General features: G+C 52.5%; 1 protein-coding gene across 1 annotated transcript in view; it reads left to right on the top strand.

The window, feature by feature from the left end:
* The window catches only part of Fbxw8 (F-box and WD repeat domain containing 8), a 98593-nt gene that overhangs the window by 19786 nt on the left and 65817 nt on the right, over positions 1 to 12990 (top strand). The window contains exons 3-4 of the mRNA XM_028878807.2: positions 4012 to 4176; positions 7992 to 8080. Of these exons, the coding sequence (XP_028734640.1) occupies positions 4012 to 4176; positions 7992 to 8080 (254 nt within the window). The remainder of the gene's footprint in view (positions 1 to 4011; positions 4177 to 7991; positions 8081 to 12990) is intronic.

Genomic DNA, 12990 nt, shown 5'->3' with positions numbered 1-12990 from the left:
CCACCGGTAGTGTGTTTAGAAACTTGGGATTTAGATACGGAAAGAATATACCGGAAGTGAGGGATGAGGTGCACATGTGTACATGAATCCATGTGGAGGCCAGAGGCCAACCGTGGGGTCATTCCTCGGTGCTGTCTACTTTATGTCGACTGGTCTCCTGGGCCTAGAGCTGCCATTGCTGGCTGGGCTGGCTGGGCAGCAAGCACCAGGGACTCTCCTGCCTCTCTGCCCTCCCACACTGGGATTGCCAATGCATGCTACCCTAGCCAGGGTTTTAGGGGGGTTCGGGGCATGAGCTCAGGGACCCGCATTTGCATGGCAAGTCCTTTACTGGGCCATCTCCCCAGCCCCATTTGGAACTTGAAAGAATATTTAGTCTATGTGTATGTGTGTTTGCCTGTCTGTCTGTATGTATGTGCCCCGAGTTTGTGCAGTGCCTGTGGAGGCCAGAGGAGGGTGTCAGTCAGTTCCCCCGGAACTGGAGTTAGAGACAGTCGAGCAGCCCTCACATCTCTGCTCCAGCCTTTGCTGTGCAGACTTCTGTGCACAGGGTTGTCGGCCCCCACAGGTTGTGAGGCTTTGTGGTTTTTTTTTTAGCTGAGGCCCGAACCCAGGGCCTTGTGCTTGCTAGGCAAGCGCTCTACCACTGAGCTACCTCCCCAACTCCGAGGCTTTGCTCTTTAGAGTGGATGATCTCAACTGACCAGCGGATTCTCTGCCAGCTCTGATTGGCCAGTGAGCCCTCTAGTGAATGCTGCAGTTAACTCTGCCTTCGACTGGGACCATCTCCCTCCTGGCTTCTCTTCAGTTGCTTCATGTTGCTGTTCCTGTGCGTCCCTGACTGGGGCTCTTCTTCCTGAGCGGGCCCTCGTTGGGTCTTCTGTGTTGTTTGACCCTCTGCTGGGGTCTCCTTTCCTGTTTGCCCGTATGTTTTCTTTCCAACGGGCATCTAGGGTGGGGGCTGTGGCCCTGGCAGAGCCTGAGCCTAACCGGCCGCTGGCATTTGAAACAGCTGCTCCTGCCTCTGTGGAAGGGGCGGGCTAACTTGTCTAGGGGTTGTGTGGCCCCTCAAGTCCCCACTGGGTTAGCTCGTGACTCAGGAGATGCAGTGGTCCCCCGGCCTCTGCTGAGGGCCCGTTGTGTGCTGGGACACACCTTCCCATCCCAGCAGGTCACAGCTCTGCTTCAGCCCTGCCTTGATGCTCCCACCCCCACCCCAAGTGCCCAGCACAAGCCCTGTGTGTGGCATGCTGGACTCCCAGAAATTGCTGGGTTTTCAGAGATCTCGTGGGCACTCCTTCCCAGTTTTCCTCTTCCGCTGTCTGGTCAGCATCTGTCAGTCCCAACAGCAGAGCCTTCTCAAGTGCTGCAGTGCTGAGGCAACCCCTCCTCCTTCAAGATAGTGCCTGCTGTGTGCTTCCGGCAGGCCCGCAGCTCGCTAGCCCAGGCTAGCCTTGAGCTCACAGCAGTCCTTGTGCCTTAGCCTCCTGAGCGCTGGAGTCCGGGTGTGAGCCGTGTGCGCGGCCAGCAGTGTTGAGCTCCTTTCACGCTCCGTGTTTGGAACAGCCGCCCTGCAGTTGAGGCAGGTCAGGCCGATCAGATAAAGCCTCGGTAGTGCTCTCCAGCAATCTGCCAGGCAGGTCAGCCGCTGCCGGCTCTTCAGGAATTAGGTTTGGTAAGCTCAAAGCCTGCCCGTCCTGTCCCATGCCCCCACCCCCAATACTGCTGCTGGGGTGGCCGTTATGAACGTGAGGCTGTTGGTTTTCAGGGGCCGAAGGGAGAGGAGGCACACGCTGTGGGCTAGTGCCTCACAGTCCTTACTGAGACAGTTGAGCACCCTCAGATCTCTGCTCCAGCCTTTGCTGTGCAGACTTTTGTGCACAGGGTTGTCGGCTCCACAGGTTGTGAGGCTTTGTGGTTTTTTTTTTTTTTAGCTGAGGCCCGAACCCAGGGCCTTGTGCTTGCTAGGCAAGCGCTCTACCACTGAGCTAAATCCCCAACTCTGAGGCTTTGCTCTTTAGAGTGGATGATCTCAACTGACCAGGCAGTTTTAGAGCGCTTGCCGGTTAGGCTCAGGCTCTGCCAGGGCCACAGCCCCCACCCTAGATGCCCGTTGGAAAGAAAACACACGGGCAAACAGGAAAGGAGACCCCAGCAGAGGGTCAAACAGCGCAGAAGACCCAACGAGGGCCCGCTCAGGAAGGAGAGCCCCAGTCAGGGGCGTCCAGCCTTTCTTCCCTGTTAGTTTTTAAAGACAGGGTCTCTAGTTCTTGCTAGCCTGGAACTCACTGTGTAGACCAGGCTAGCTTTGAACTCACATGTAACTGCCTGCCTCTCATGAGTGCTGGGATTAAAGGCATGCACCACCACACCCTGCCTTCATCCTTTTTTCATTTTTACTCATTTCTATCTTTCTTTCTTTGGGTACTTGGTCCTTCGAAGGTTCAAGCTTTTTATTACTTCCCATGGTCCTGAGGAAGTCAGTAAAAAACCTGTTGGTGCTTAAGTGTGGGTGCGTGCAAGCCACAGTTTCCACACGGAGGTCAGAGGAAAACCCAAGGTGGCAGTCCTCAACTTCCACCTGGAGATAGGGGCGTTCTCTTTTTACAAAACTTAATTACTGTGTGTGTGTGTGTGTGGCGTGTGCACATGTGTGTATGATGTGCATGTGTGTATGGAGGTCAGAGGACAACTTCGTGGAGTCAGTTCTCACCTTTCTGTGGGCTCTGGGGATCGAACTCAGGTTGTCAGGCTTGTGCCGTCTCACTGGGTCTCTTGTTCACCACTGTGCCTGTGTACTAGCTAGCCCTTGGATTTCAGGGGCTCTCCTGTCTGTCTTTACCGCCCACCGGTCCATAGGAGACAGGCTGCCGCATCCAGCTTTACCTGGGCTCTGAGCATCCAAACTCGGGTCTTACACTGCAGTAAACCCCCGGGCCCACCACCCGTCTCCTCAGCTATTCCCTGCCTCCCCCTTGCCCTAGTCAGACCTGGAGCCTCCCACACGCTGGCTAAGCTCCACCCCTGAGCTAGAGTCCCAGCCCCGCCTTTTTTTTTGTCCTGTTCTAATTGCCACCGTGGAGGAGCAGACTGTGAGACATCTTCATACCCCCATCCCTTAGTCATGTTCTCTTCCCTCTTCCTCACGTGGTCCCAAGAAGTGGTAGCAAGTGTAGGTTCTTGTAAGCAGCTGACCCCTCTCTGTTTACCAGGAGTAAGCTCCAGTCTCTGGACGGCAGCAAACATGGCCTCCATCCTGCATCTCGGGGCACGCTGTAGGTTGGTTTTGTTGATCTGTGGGGTCAGTCTCTCATTTGAATATGAGAGTCCATGCCTTGTGCATTGTCCTGTGAGGAAGTAAGCTTGCTGCACCCTAACGAGGGCTGGAGATGAACATACTGAGAGTTAAAACCATCCCCCGATGCTGTGGGGACTGGAGATTTGTGCCAGATGTAGGAGTCGCTTCTCCATCATATGTCACGGTCCCAGGCAACAGCTCGAGTGTTGTATTAATGCTATCACTATGTTTTAATCTGTACATATACGCGTTCTCCATGCAACAAAAGTTTGAATTTTATGCCACCAGAAATTGAGTTGATTAAAGCCTTCTACTTCACAGACCATCAGACTCCCGATTTGTAAGACAGTCATTAATCTGTCTGCAGCCTCTCTCCTGGAAAGCTCTGTGTGCTGGTGTGGTCTTTTCCTGTGTTCAAGTTTGTTCTTTTAGCATTTTGTGTATCAGTACATTTTTTTCCTCTTTCATTTGTTAGATGATAACTTACCATGCCATCTAAAATGTGACGTTACATGGTGGTATAACAGTTTTGAAATCTGGAAAGATAGAACTGGAAACATTTGCTTGTAGTTTTTCCACCTCCGAGTGTTTTGTTAATGAGACGTTGTATGCTGCCATACGCCTGGGGCTATACTATAGGTGTTGATTGATTTTGGATGGGAAGGCCTCTCTAATTGCAGTTCTTGACATTTGCGTCACCGGTGCTGTCCTAGGTGAGCAAGACATGGAAGGTGATTTCTGAAGACGAGGTGCTGTGGTACCGGCTGTGCCAGCAGGAGGGCCACCTTACCCAGAGCAGCATCTCCGATTACACCTGCTGGAAGCTCATCTTACAGGAGTGCCGCGCCAAGGAGCACATGCTCAGAACCAACTGGAAGGTAGGCAGTGGCCAGTGGTCCCCTGCTGCAGACGGCTTACAGGGACACGGGACGCACACAGGCCTGCAGTTGGGGAGGGAGCGGGGTATGTTGAGCAGCCCCCCCCCCCCCACACACACACACTGCTGAGTTCAGCATCTTCCTTACACTTGCCCCTGCAGCCTTGGGCCCAGAGCTTCCTCCTGCTGTGCAGGAAGGAGTCTGAGGTGGGCTCTCTGGTCCTGCCTTGCCTGGCTGGTTAGGGTCACCGGAGTCTCGCTCTGTCAGCTCCCTCCCCCTTCCTCTTTCCCGGCCTCCGGAGGGCTGACATGCAGCAGCACCGTGCACACGGGCACAGGCGAGAGGCAGGCGCTTGGAGGCCCCTGCGGAGGAGCTGCTGCTGCTGCTGGAGAGGTGGCGGAGTGCTGAGTGCTGTCTGCTCTTCCCTCACGTAACCCTTGGCTTGCCGCCCTGGCATTTATCACTTCAAGTCTCTACAGAAATATTAGATCACAGCTAAGCATTTGCAGAGAAGCATTTCAGGGAGAGCAAGCTGTCAGGAAGCGTGTTCCAGGGCTGTGTGAGGCGCCGCAAGGTGGTGCATGGCCAAGCTGCTTTCCCACCTAGGCAGCTGGGATTCACCCATTGGAGATGGGGTAGAGCTGGGCCCTTCTCTCACTTAAAGGTCAATCCAGTAGACTTTGAGGCAAGAAGGCCTTGCCATGATTGGTGGTGGCATATGGCTTCTGTGCATGTCTGTCTCTAGGCCCCTCATAACCAGATTAATGACCAGTGCATTGGTTCTGTAACATCAGAGAACAGTGCTTATTCTATGGGATGCCAGCTTTAGCACTGGTGATGTTGAGCCAGCTCTTTGCAGGATGCCAAGCAGCACCCCAGGGTCCCCACTAGATGCCAATAGCACTCTGCCCCTGTTGTGGCACACAAGGTATCTCCAGGCATTGCCAGGTATCCCCTGAATAGCAAATTGCTCCTGGTGAAGAACTAGTCATCACTGGAGAATTGGCCAAGCCAGTCTTCTTAGCCTGAGAAGACACTACTAACTCAGTAGGATCTCACCGGCCCCATGATGTCTGCATCCACCAAAGGTAATGGAGTAGGCTTGTTTGGAGCCTGCCCACCTGATCAGGTCTTCTGATGGACAGACAGAATGACCTGTGGAAGAAAGCTGCTCAGATGAAGCAGGGGCTGGACGCAGCATCCACAGTCCACCTGAGGGAAGGAAAGCTTAGAGTTGGGCTTTCCTGCGTTTCTGTCCAGAGAGGCGGGAACCAGAGAGCAAGCTTGTCCCTGGCGTTGCGTTTGGAGATGTCAGAGTCAAGGGAAAACAATAGCTCTGCTTATGCTGCTGCTTTGGGGTGTGGGGTGGGGGCGAGGGGAGGAGGGCAGGGTGTCCTCGTCTGGGCCAGGGATGGTAGAAGTAAAGAGCATCACGAGGAAGAGGTGATGTCACCCAGTGTCTGTTCACTCATTTTCTCTGGTAAGTGGAAACCGTCAGATGCGCTCAGTATGCACTTGTCCATCGAGTGATCTGGTTAGATGGGCAGCAGCATGTGAGACCCTCTGGCATCCTCGGTCACCTCCCAGAACTGTGAGCCGAGAGGAGCACTTGGGTGAAGTTTAAGTGATGGATGACTCACCGAATGTTGGGGTAGAAATCGAAGTGCAGTTTTGAAAAGAACCTCCATCAGCATGTGCAAAGGGCGCTGTGGCAGGTGTGTCAACCTCTGCAAGCCTCCATTCTCATCTGGGTGGCTCAGAGTGACTCTGCTCCCAGGCCTTTGCGGAAGGTGGCCCTTAGAGATGACCTGATGTGGAGCCTGACTGTGTTCAGGGCTCCAGCCAAGCGCAGTGATTCAGACCTAACTGAGATCCATTTCAGGACAGGTTGGGCAGGCAGTTGGTGTGGTAACTCCTAGGTCAGTGTCTGGAAACCCCAGAAAGGACCCTGGAGTTCTGAGGCTCTTAGGGCATGTGCTGTGAATGCATGTCTGCCTGAATCTGCACTTCAGAGCTAACTGGAAATGGGTTGGTAGGTGGGTGAGGTTGCCATGAAGCTTTTCTTCTGGTGTTTGCCACCCTGGCATTCTGAGATCTGTCTAGAATGAGAATAGCCAGTGGGATTGGGAGCTTGGGGTGAAGGGCTGCTGTTTTACTGAGCTCAGTGAGTGCTGGGGGTACAGCTTTCATTCAGGCCCTCTGCTTTTCTTCAGTCCCTTCCCCCAGATGTGTCCAGGCTCCCTTCAGCTCAGTTCCATCGGACAGCCCTGAAGGTCTTCTGCCCCTAGGCTGTAGACTGGGCCTGAGGATTAAGTGAGGGTCATTATACAAATTCTCTTGCTCAATTTCAGTGCCATAGCTACTTAATGACTGTTGATTTTAACGAAGTGGATGCCATCATCTCTTTCCTAATGGCATAATAATCGCAGTGGCTAACGCTGGGTGTGGTACTTACGCATCAAGTGTTAATCCTTGGCCAGGCCAGCAGAGCTGACAGTTCACATAACAGAGTAATCTTGAACACTGCTTGTGCTTACTTTGGGACTCACCTGTCTTTCTTACTGTGTTCTGCTTCCTACACTGATACTAATATCTTCAGATTCCCTGCATTCTTACTTTAAAAATAGTTGATATGTTTTCTGAATTTAACAGCAAATCACCTATACAGTCTGGAGAGTGACATATGATAGCTATGCTTCTGATGTTGAATGAATGGAATTATTAATATATAGCAAGCGGAAGTAAAGGAGTAGCGAGCAGGTGGAGAGAAGCAGCAAGTATCTCCACACCTGGCCGGATGCCCCCAGCATCCAGCAGAGGTGACTAGAGTAGCCTGATGGAGAGTCGTCTGCGTGGGGGAACTTCCCGTCACAGTGCTGCCCCAGGCCGGGCTCCCAGCCTCTCTTCCCTGGTTTTTTATGCTGCAGGAAAATCAGCTGTGCCACCTTTGTGGACACTTAACTGTCTAGCAGTTGGCTTGGCAACTCCTTGGTACTCAGGGATGAGGGGGTTGGTTGGTTGGTTTGGTTTTTGGAGCAAGGTTTATAATGTAGCCCTGGCTGTCCTGGAGCTCGATCTATAGACCAGGCTAGCCTCGCTCGAACTGAGAGATCCGCCTGCCTTTGCCTCCCGACTGCCGGGGAAGGACGGGATTTTAATGCCCTGGTTGCTTGCTGTTTTCCCTTCTCACCAACAGAGAGCCAGGGTCATGCTTGGGTCTAAAGTAGGGGGGCAGCCAGCGTCTCAGTGAGCGCAAACAGCACCTGACAGTTTACTGATGGAAAGACCACCAGAGATCATGGGAAGCCCCACAGAAGTCCCACAGGGCCACAGCTGGAACTTGCCTCCTCCTGCCTCTCTCAACACTGACCTAGTGTTCCCAAGGAGCAACCCAATTTCAGGGTTAGGCTTTTCTCCAAAGACCCTTTTCCTGAGAAGTCTGACATGTAGGCAGAATGGCGTCCTTTCTGCCCTCCCTGGTCTCCTCTGAGCTTTTCATTTATTTTAGCAATTCTTTTACATGTCCATTGGGTGCTTCCTCCTGGGAGCTGAACTGCTGAAGTACTCGATGCGCTGCTTCAGGTCCTTGCCTGTGTGCACATACTTCTTCCTATCTGGTGACATTCTGGGGACAGGCCAGCACCTCACATTCACTGCTCCGTGAATGCCTCTGGTATAGGCTCACCAGCATGGTGTTGCCATGTTATCCTTTGAAGCCATTGAAGATGGCTACGACATACAGGTGAGGGCAGAGCACGTTATCAAGGGGCTACCCCAAGACTAGTATAAACCACGTCCCCCTTTTCCTCACACAGAATCGCAAAGGCGCTGTGAGCGAGCTGGAGCACGTTCCCGATGCCGTTCTGTGTGATGTGCGCTCCTATGATGGCGTTGTCATCGCAGGGTAAGCAAAGCGTGTTCCTTCGCGTCAGCTCAGTCCGTGTCTTCACCCTCTGCCCGAGCACCCCAGTTCCAGCTGCTCTTAGGGTTCTGTCCTAGGGCCTGGGAGCTGCACCGCAGGGGTGGCTGTGTGGAGCAGGTCTGTACCTGTTTGTGCCAGTGTCTGTGGAGACCCCGCCTGGCTCCCCATTGTGAAGCAAGGCTGTGGCCACATGCTCTTCCTTCCCCACACGGTGCAGCTTCACCTCATCGCTGCAGTCAGTGTTCGCTGTCTCCTGACTGAGAAGTTGAACATGAGCCGCTCTTCCGGAACCCACCGTGAGGAGTTCTTCGTGGTTGTCACCTCAAGAGCTGGCCATGCCTTTGTTGATTGTACTGTCAGATCAACTGTATCTTAGGGTTAGGGTGTCTCTTGAGCTAGGGTGTCAGAATGTAGACTTTATACATTTTTGTCGTCTCAGGCTGTGTGCCAAAAACGGAGCCCCTGGGTTTCTGAGTCAGTCGGCTTTGTGGGAGCCGCCGCAGGGCTCCTGCCTGGAGGAGAGTGGAAACCAGCAAGATGGCTCAGAGGGTCCAAGTGCTGCCCCCAAACCTCACTATCCAGAGTTTGACCCTGGAACCCACACTTTTTTATGTTGGTGGAAGGAGAGAACCGATTTCTGCAAGTTGTTCTCTGACCTCCATACATGCTGTGGCACATGTGCCACCTCCCAAATATGAAATGTTAAAAAAAAAATTAAAAGCACCACTTGAATTCCAAATAGATTATTGAAATACTTTATGGCAGGCTCTGCCATAAAAAATTGTTTCTTTTTTTATTACACTTTAACTTATTTACTCTGTGTGTGTGTGTGTGTGTGTGTGTGTTTGTGTGTGTGTGTGTGTGTGTAGGGGGTGCACATGTGCCACAGCATATGTGTGCAGTTCAGAGAAACTTGCAGGATTGGTTTCTCCTGGTACTGTGTGCGTCCCAGGGATTGAACTCGGGTTGTCAGGTTTGGTGGCAGACCCCCTTATCCACTGAGCCATCTCGCTGGCCCTTCTCTTTTAAAGAGGATTTGGCCAGGAAGGCCAGTTTTTCTTAGCTTCTGTTCACTGACCTCACACCCTTAAGAGAGACCCCTCAGCTCTTACAGACGAGTGGGTAACCTGGCTGCCTGGCTGGCTGGCTGGCTGGCTGCAGTCAGACCTGCAGCTTCATTGTGAGGTGTGGTTCTCTGAGCTCTCGATGGCAGAGAGCTTCCCCTCATGTCTGAGGACGGGTGGCAGCCAGGCGGGGTTACATTATTCTGACTTCAGAGCTCTGCCTAAGTGCATAAGAAGGTTACGCTGCTCAGGCTGGACTGAGAGTCCTGGCAGACTGGAGAAGTCGGCGACTCTCCTTCCCCAAGTCCAGTTCGGAGCTTCTCTGAACATGGAGCCCCAAAAAGGAGACCGCGGCTCTGAAGGCAACTGCTGCTCCCCCCGCCCCCCAGGGATCTGCCCAGCACTAGATAGGCCACCAAAGGCCCAGCCATACCGGTGTTCTGGGCATCGATTGTGTGAAACTTGAGCCGCGGGTCAGAGAGGCTCCTGGGCTCCTCTCTGAGAGAAGCTGCAGTTGAGACCTCCGTCCAAGACCCTGCGATCTTGCTTGTATGCAGCGCGTCTTGTGTTTATCATTAAAATTTGATCTGGCGGTTATGCTGCTTGTTTTCTGGGTCAGCTCTTGAGTCCTTTTCATTTGAGACAGTGGTGTTTGTGGTTACCTCATTCCCAATCAATGTTGTATTCTCTAGGCTTTCTCCAGCTAAGCATCTCCAAGGAGCCTCTTAAAGAGCCAGCACTGCCTCTCCTGGCTTTCCCTCGTGCTGACTTCCTTACTCTTGGTGTTTCTCTTTGTTTGAGGGAAGGAGAGCCTGGCCTGTGAGATCTGCTCCACACGACTGGAGTGCCGGCTGCTTCTCCCCGTCTCGGCACTCTCTGTGCAGTGGTCTTGCTTTGGCTCAGGCTGTGTAGACCCGGGCTGGCAGGTTATGGACTGACCTGGTCTAGTTCTTGCTAGCTGAGGCTGAGCTGGGCCACGTGTGCAGGTGTGTCCCCAAAGCCGTCCACTGTCCTTGCCTCCTTCCCTGTCGCAGGCGTTCTTGATCGTCACCTTCCGACAGCGGACTCCTGTGTGGTCTGCGGCTGACCCCTAACTCAAGCGCACCGTGTGTTTGCCGCACTGTCTGTTGAGTCCCCTGGCCACATCTGTTTGAAATCTGAGATACAGTAAATATACCACGACATTCACTCTTCCAGTCTCAAATCCAGTGAATTATAGTCATTGGCAAGACTCTGCAACTGCTACCACTAATTCCAGAGCATTCTCGACACCCTACAAGAAAACCACTTCCCATTCTTTGTTTCGTTTCTCTGTGTAGCCCTGGCTGTTCTGGAACTCGCTCTGTAGACCAGACTGGCCTTGAACTTGGAGATCTGTGCCTGCCTCTGCCTCCTGAGTGCTGAAACTAAAAGACTTGCACCCCCGCACCCAACAACCCCAGTCCCCATTCTTGCTGGGCATTTCAGCCCTGCCTCCCTCCAGGAGTTCCTAAGTACTCTTGGCTAAGAAGCGGCTCCCTCTCAGTGCCCGCTCTTCTAATAATGCTGGTGAGTGATGGAGTATATGGGAAAGTGATCTTACGGCTGTCCTGTCTCACGAGATACCTGTTTATATTATTTTACATAGAAGGAACTTTAACCTTTGCAGCATAACTGGTCTTTTCAACTATTTGTAAATGTCTTTTAAAATAGGTGCTCTGTGGTCCTCTGTTACCCTAGGGTGGTGTGCAGTCCTCTGTTACCTGGGGTGGTGTGTAGTCCTCTGTTACCCTGGGGTGGTGTACAGTCCTCTGTTACCCTGAGGTGATGTGCAGTTCTCTGTTACCTGGGGTGGTGTGTAGTCCTCTGTTACCCTGGGGTGGTGTGCAGTCTTCTGTTACCCTAGGGTGGTGTGCAGTCCTCTGTTACCCTGGGGTGACGTGTAGTCCTCTGTTACCCTGGGGTGATATGCAGTCCTCTGTTACCCTGGGGTAATGTGCAGTCCTCTGTTACCCTGGGGTGGTGTGCAGTGCTGTATAAGATTTTGTATGGAATAAGTGCCAACATTTCAGACATAGCCTCTCTCCACTCCCATTACTCTATTTTCCCTGGGAAGGCAGAGAAATGTGTGGGGTTGTTTTGTTTGTGTGTTTGATTTTTAGTCGTCACAACTTGAAACTATGCAGTTTTAAGCGTGGAAGCAACTTTAGCTCTGATCTTGTTCCGGAGCTCTCGGGTGTGAGCGGTGGCAGACTCAGCCTTCTGGATGGACACATGCACTGTGCACACACGCCACCCTCCGTCTCCTCTGAAGCCTGTCACAGTGTCATCTTTGTTCTTTGAAGATGCTAGTGAGGTCACGTTAGTTTGGCAAAGGTGTTCGAGTGCCCGAAGTCCCCCTGAGTGCCCTGACCCTGCAGTCTCCACCTGTGGTTTGCTGGGCCGTGCGTGTTGATTTCCAGGCTGGTTTTCTACTTATTTCCACATAATACAATCAAAGCTTATATTGCATGGTATACTTTTTTCTTGCAGAGTTTTTCCTTGTTACTTCGCATTACTCCACCAGTTCCTAGTTTCCCCCTTCATTCACCCAATGGCAGACAGTAAATACGTCGTTTCCTGTTTCCTAGCTGTTCTGAGAAGTGGGTTGGAGGATGCCATCATAGGACGCACATACACAGATCAGAAGGCTATGCTGTCACTGCCCAGTCTCTCAGGGACACAGTTGTGGGGCACGTGATTGTGGTAGCATCAAGATCACTTCATGTGCATGGCATGTCTGCACATGGTTCTGTTTCTGTTTTGGCGCCACAGATAGTCTTTAAAATTATAAAGCGGAGGCTGCTGCAGAACTTCATGTTCCTTATAAAACGTGTGTCCATTAAAGTTCTGTGCTGTTGCTGTGTTGATATTTCTCTAGCTGGAATCCCTCATGTGGATCTACTGGACTTAGAGGAATTTTGTATCTTCGAGATTCTGAAACTCTGCAAGTTCTTTCCTAGCCCTCGATTTTTGCAGTGTGACTTTGTGATTTGAAGTTCCCAAACCGTCCCTCAAGCTTGCTCCCGCACACACTCCTCTGCTTCTTGATACTGCCCTCAGGCCGCTGCCCTCAGGCCGCTGGTGGCTTTCTGGTTCATAGTCTACCAGCCGTTTCCTCATGAGCCCCCTGCGGTTGATCTGTTGACTGCACCCTCCGTGAGATGGCAGGGGTCATGTGGGAGGCATCTTTGGCCCCACAGCACCTGCTTGAGCCTAGCTCCCAGGAGACACAGAGGGCGAGTCCCGGAGTCCCAAATGAAGCTTCCCTCGGGCCTTTCCTCCTGCCCTAGTGAGTCTCCAGGGGTCGCTCAGCCATGGGACCAGCATCCCAGGAAATGTGAGGGCCAGCCGAGGCTCCTTCCGCCAGGACTAGCACTCGAGACAACTCTGTTCCCGCTAAAACTTCCCACTTGTTAGGACACAATTGTATTCAAGGTCACTCGAGATACAGTCCCTTCCTGTCCTGCCAGGCCGAGTGTCCAGCTGTGTTCTCCGTGCTCTGGCCCTTGCTCTGCTGGCCAGGCGGCCCCGGCCTGCCGTCTGTGTTCCCCTTCCATCTGCAGAGCTGCTTGACAGCGCATCAGAAATGTCCCGTTTGCCTCCTTTTTAGTTTTGAATTTTGTAGGTGACAGCTCTTAAAATTTCCAGATGTTCTTAAAATTATATATTGGAATTGGAAGTGTAGCTCAGGAGAAGCCAAGAGAACCTGAGATGTTAGGCCCAGTCCCTAGGACAAAGAGAAAGACCATCAGTAGATTTGATGTATTCCTGGAGGAGAATTACTGGAGCAAAGAGCTGTGACAGCAT

The sequence above is a fragment of the Peromyscus leucopus genome, chromosome 23 (genome assembly GCF_004664715.2).
Source record: "Peromyscus leucopus breed LL Stock chromosome 23, UCI_PerLeu_2.1, whole genome shotgun sequence".
Classification (NCBI taxonomy): Eukaryota; Metazoa; Chordata; class Mammalia; order Rodentia; family Cricetidae; genus Peromyscus; species Peromyscus leucopus.
The sequence above is the reverse complement of the archived record's forward strand: the minus strand, read 5'-3'. Positions and strand labels throughout refer to the sequence as shown.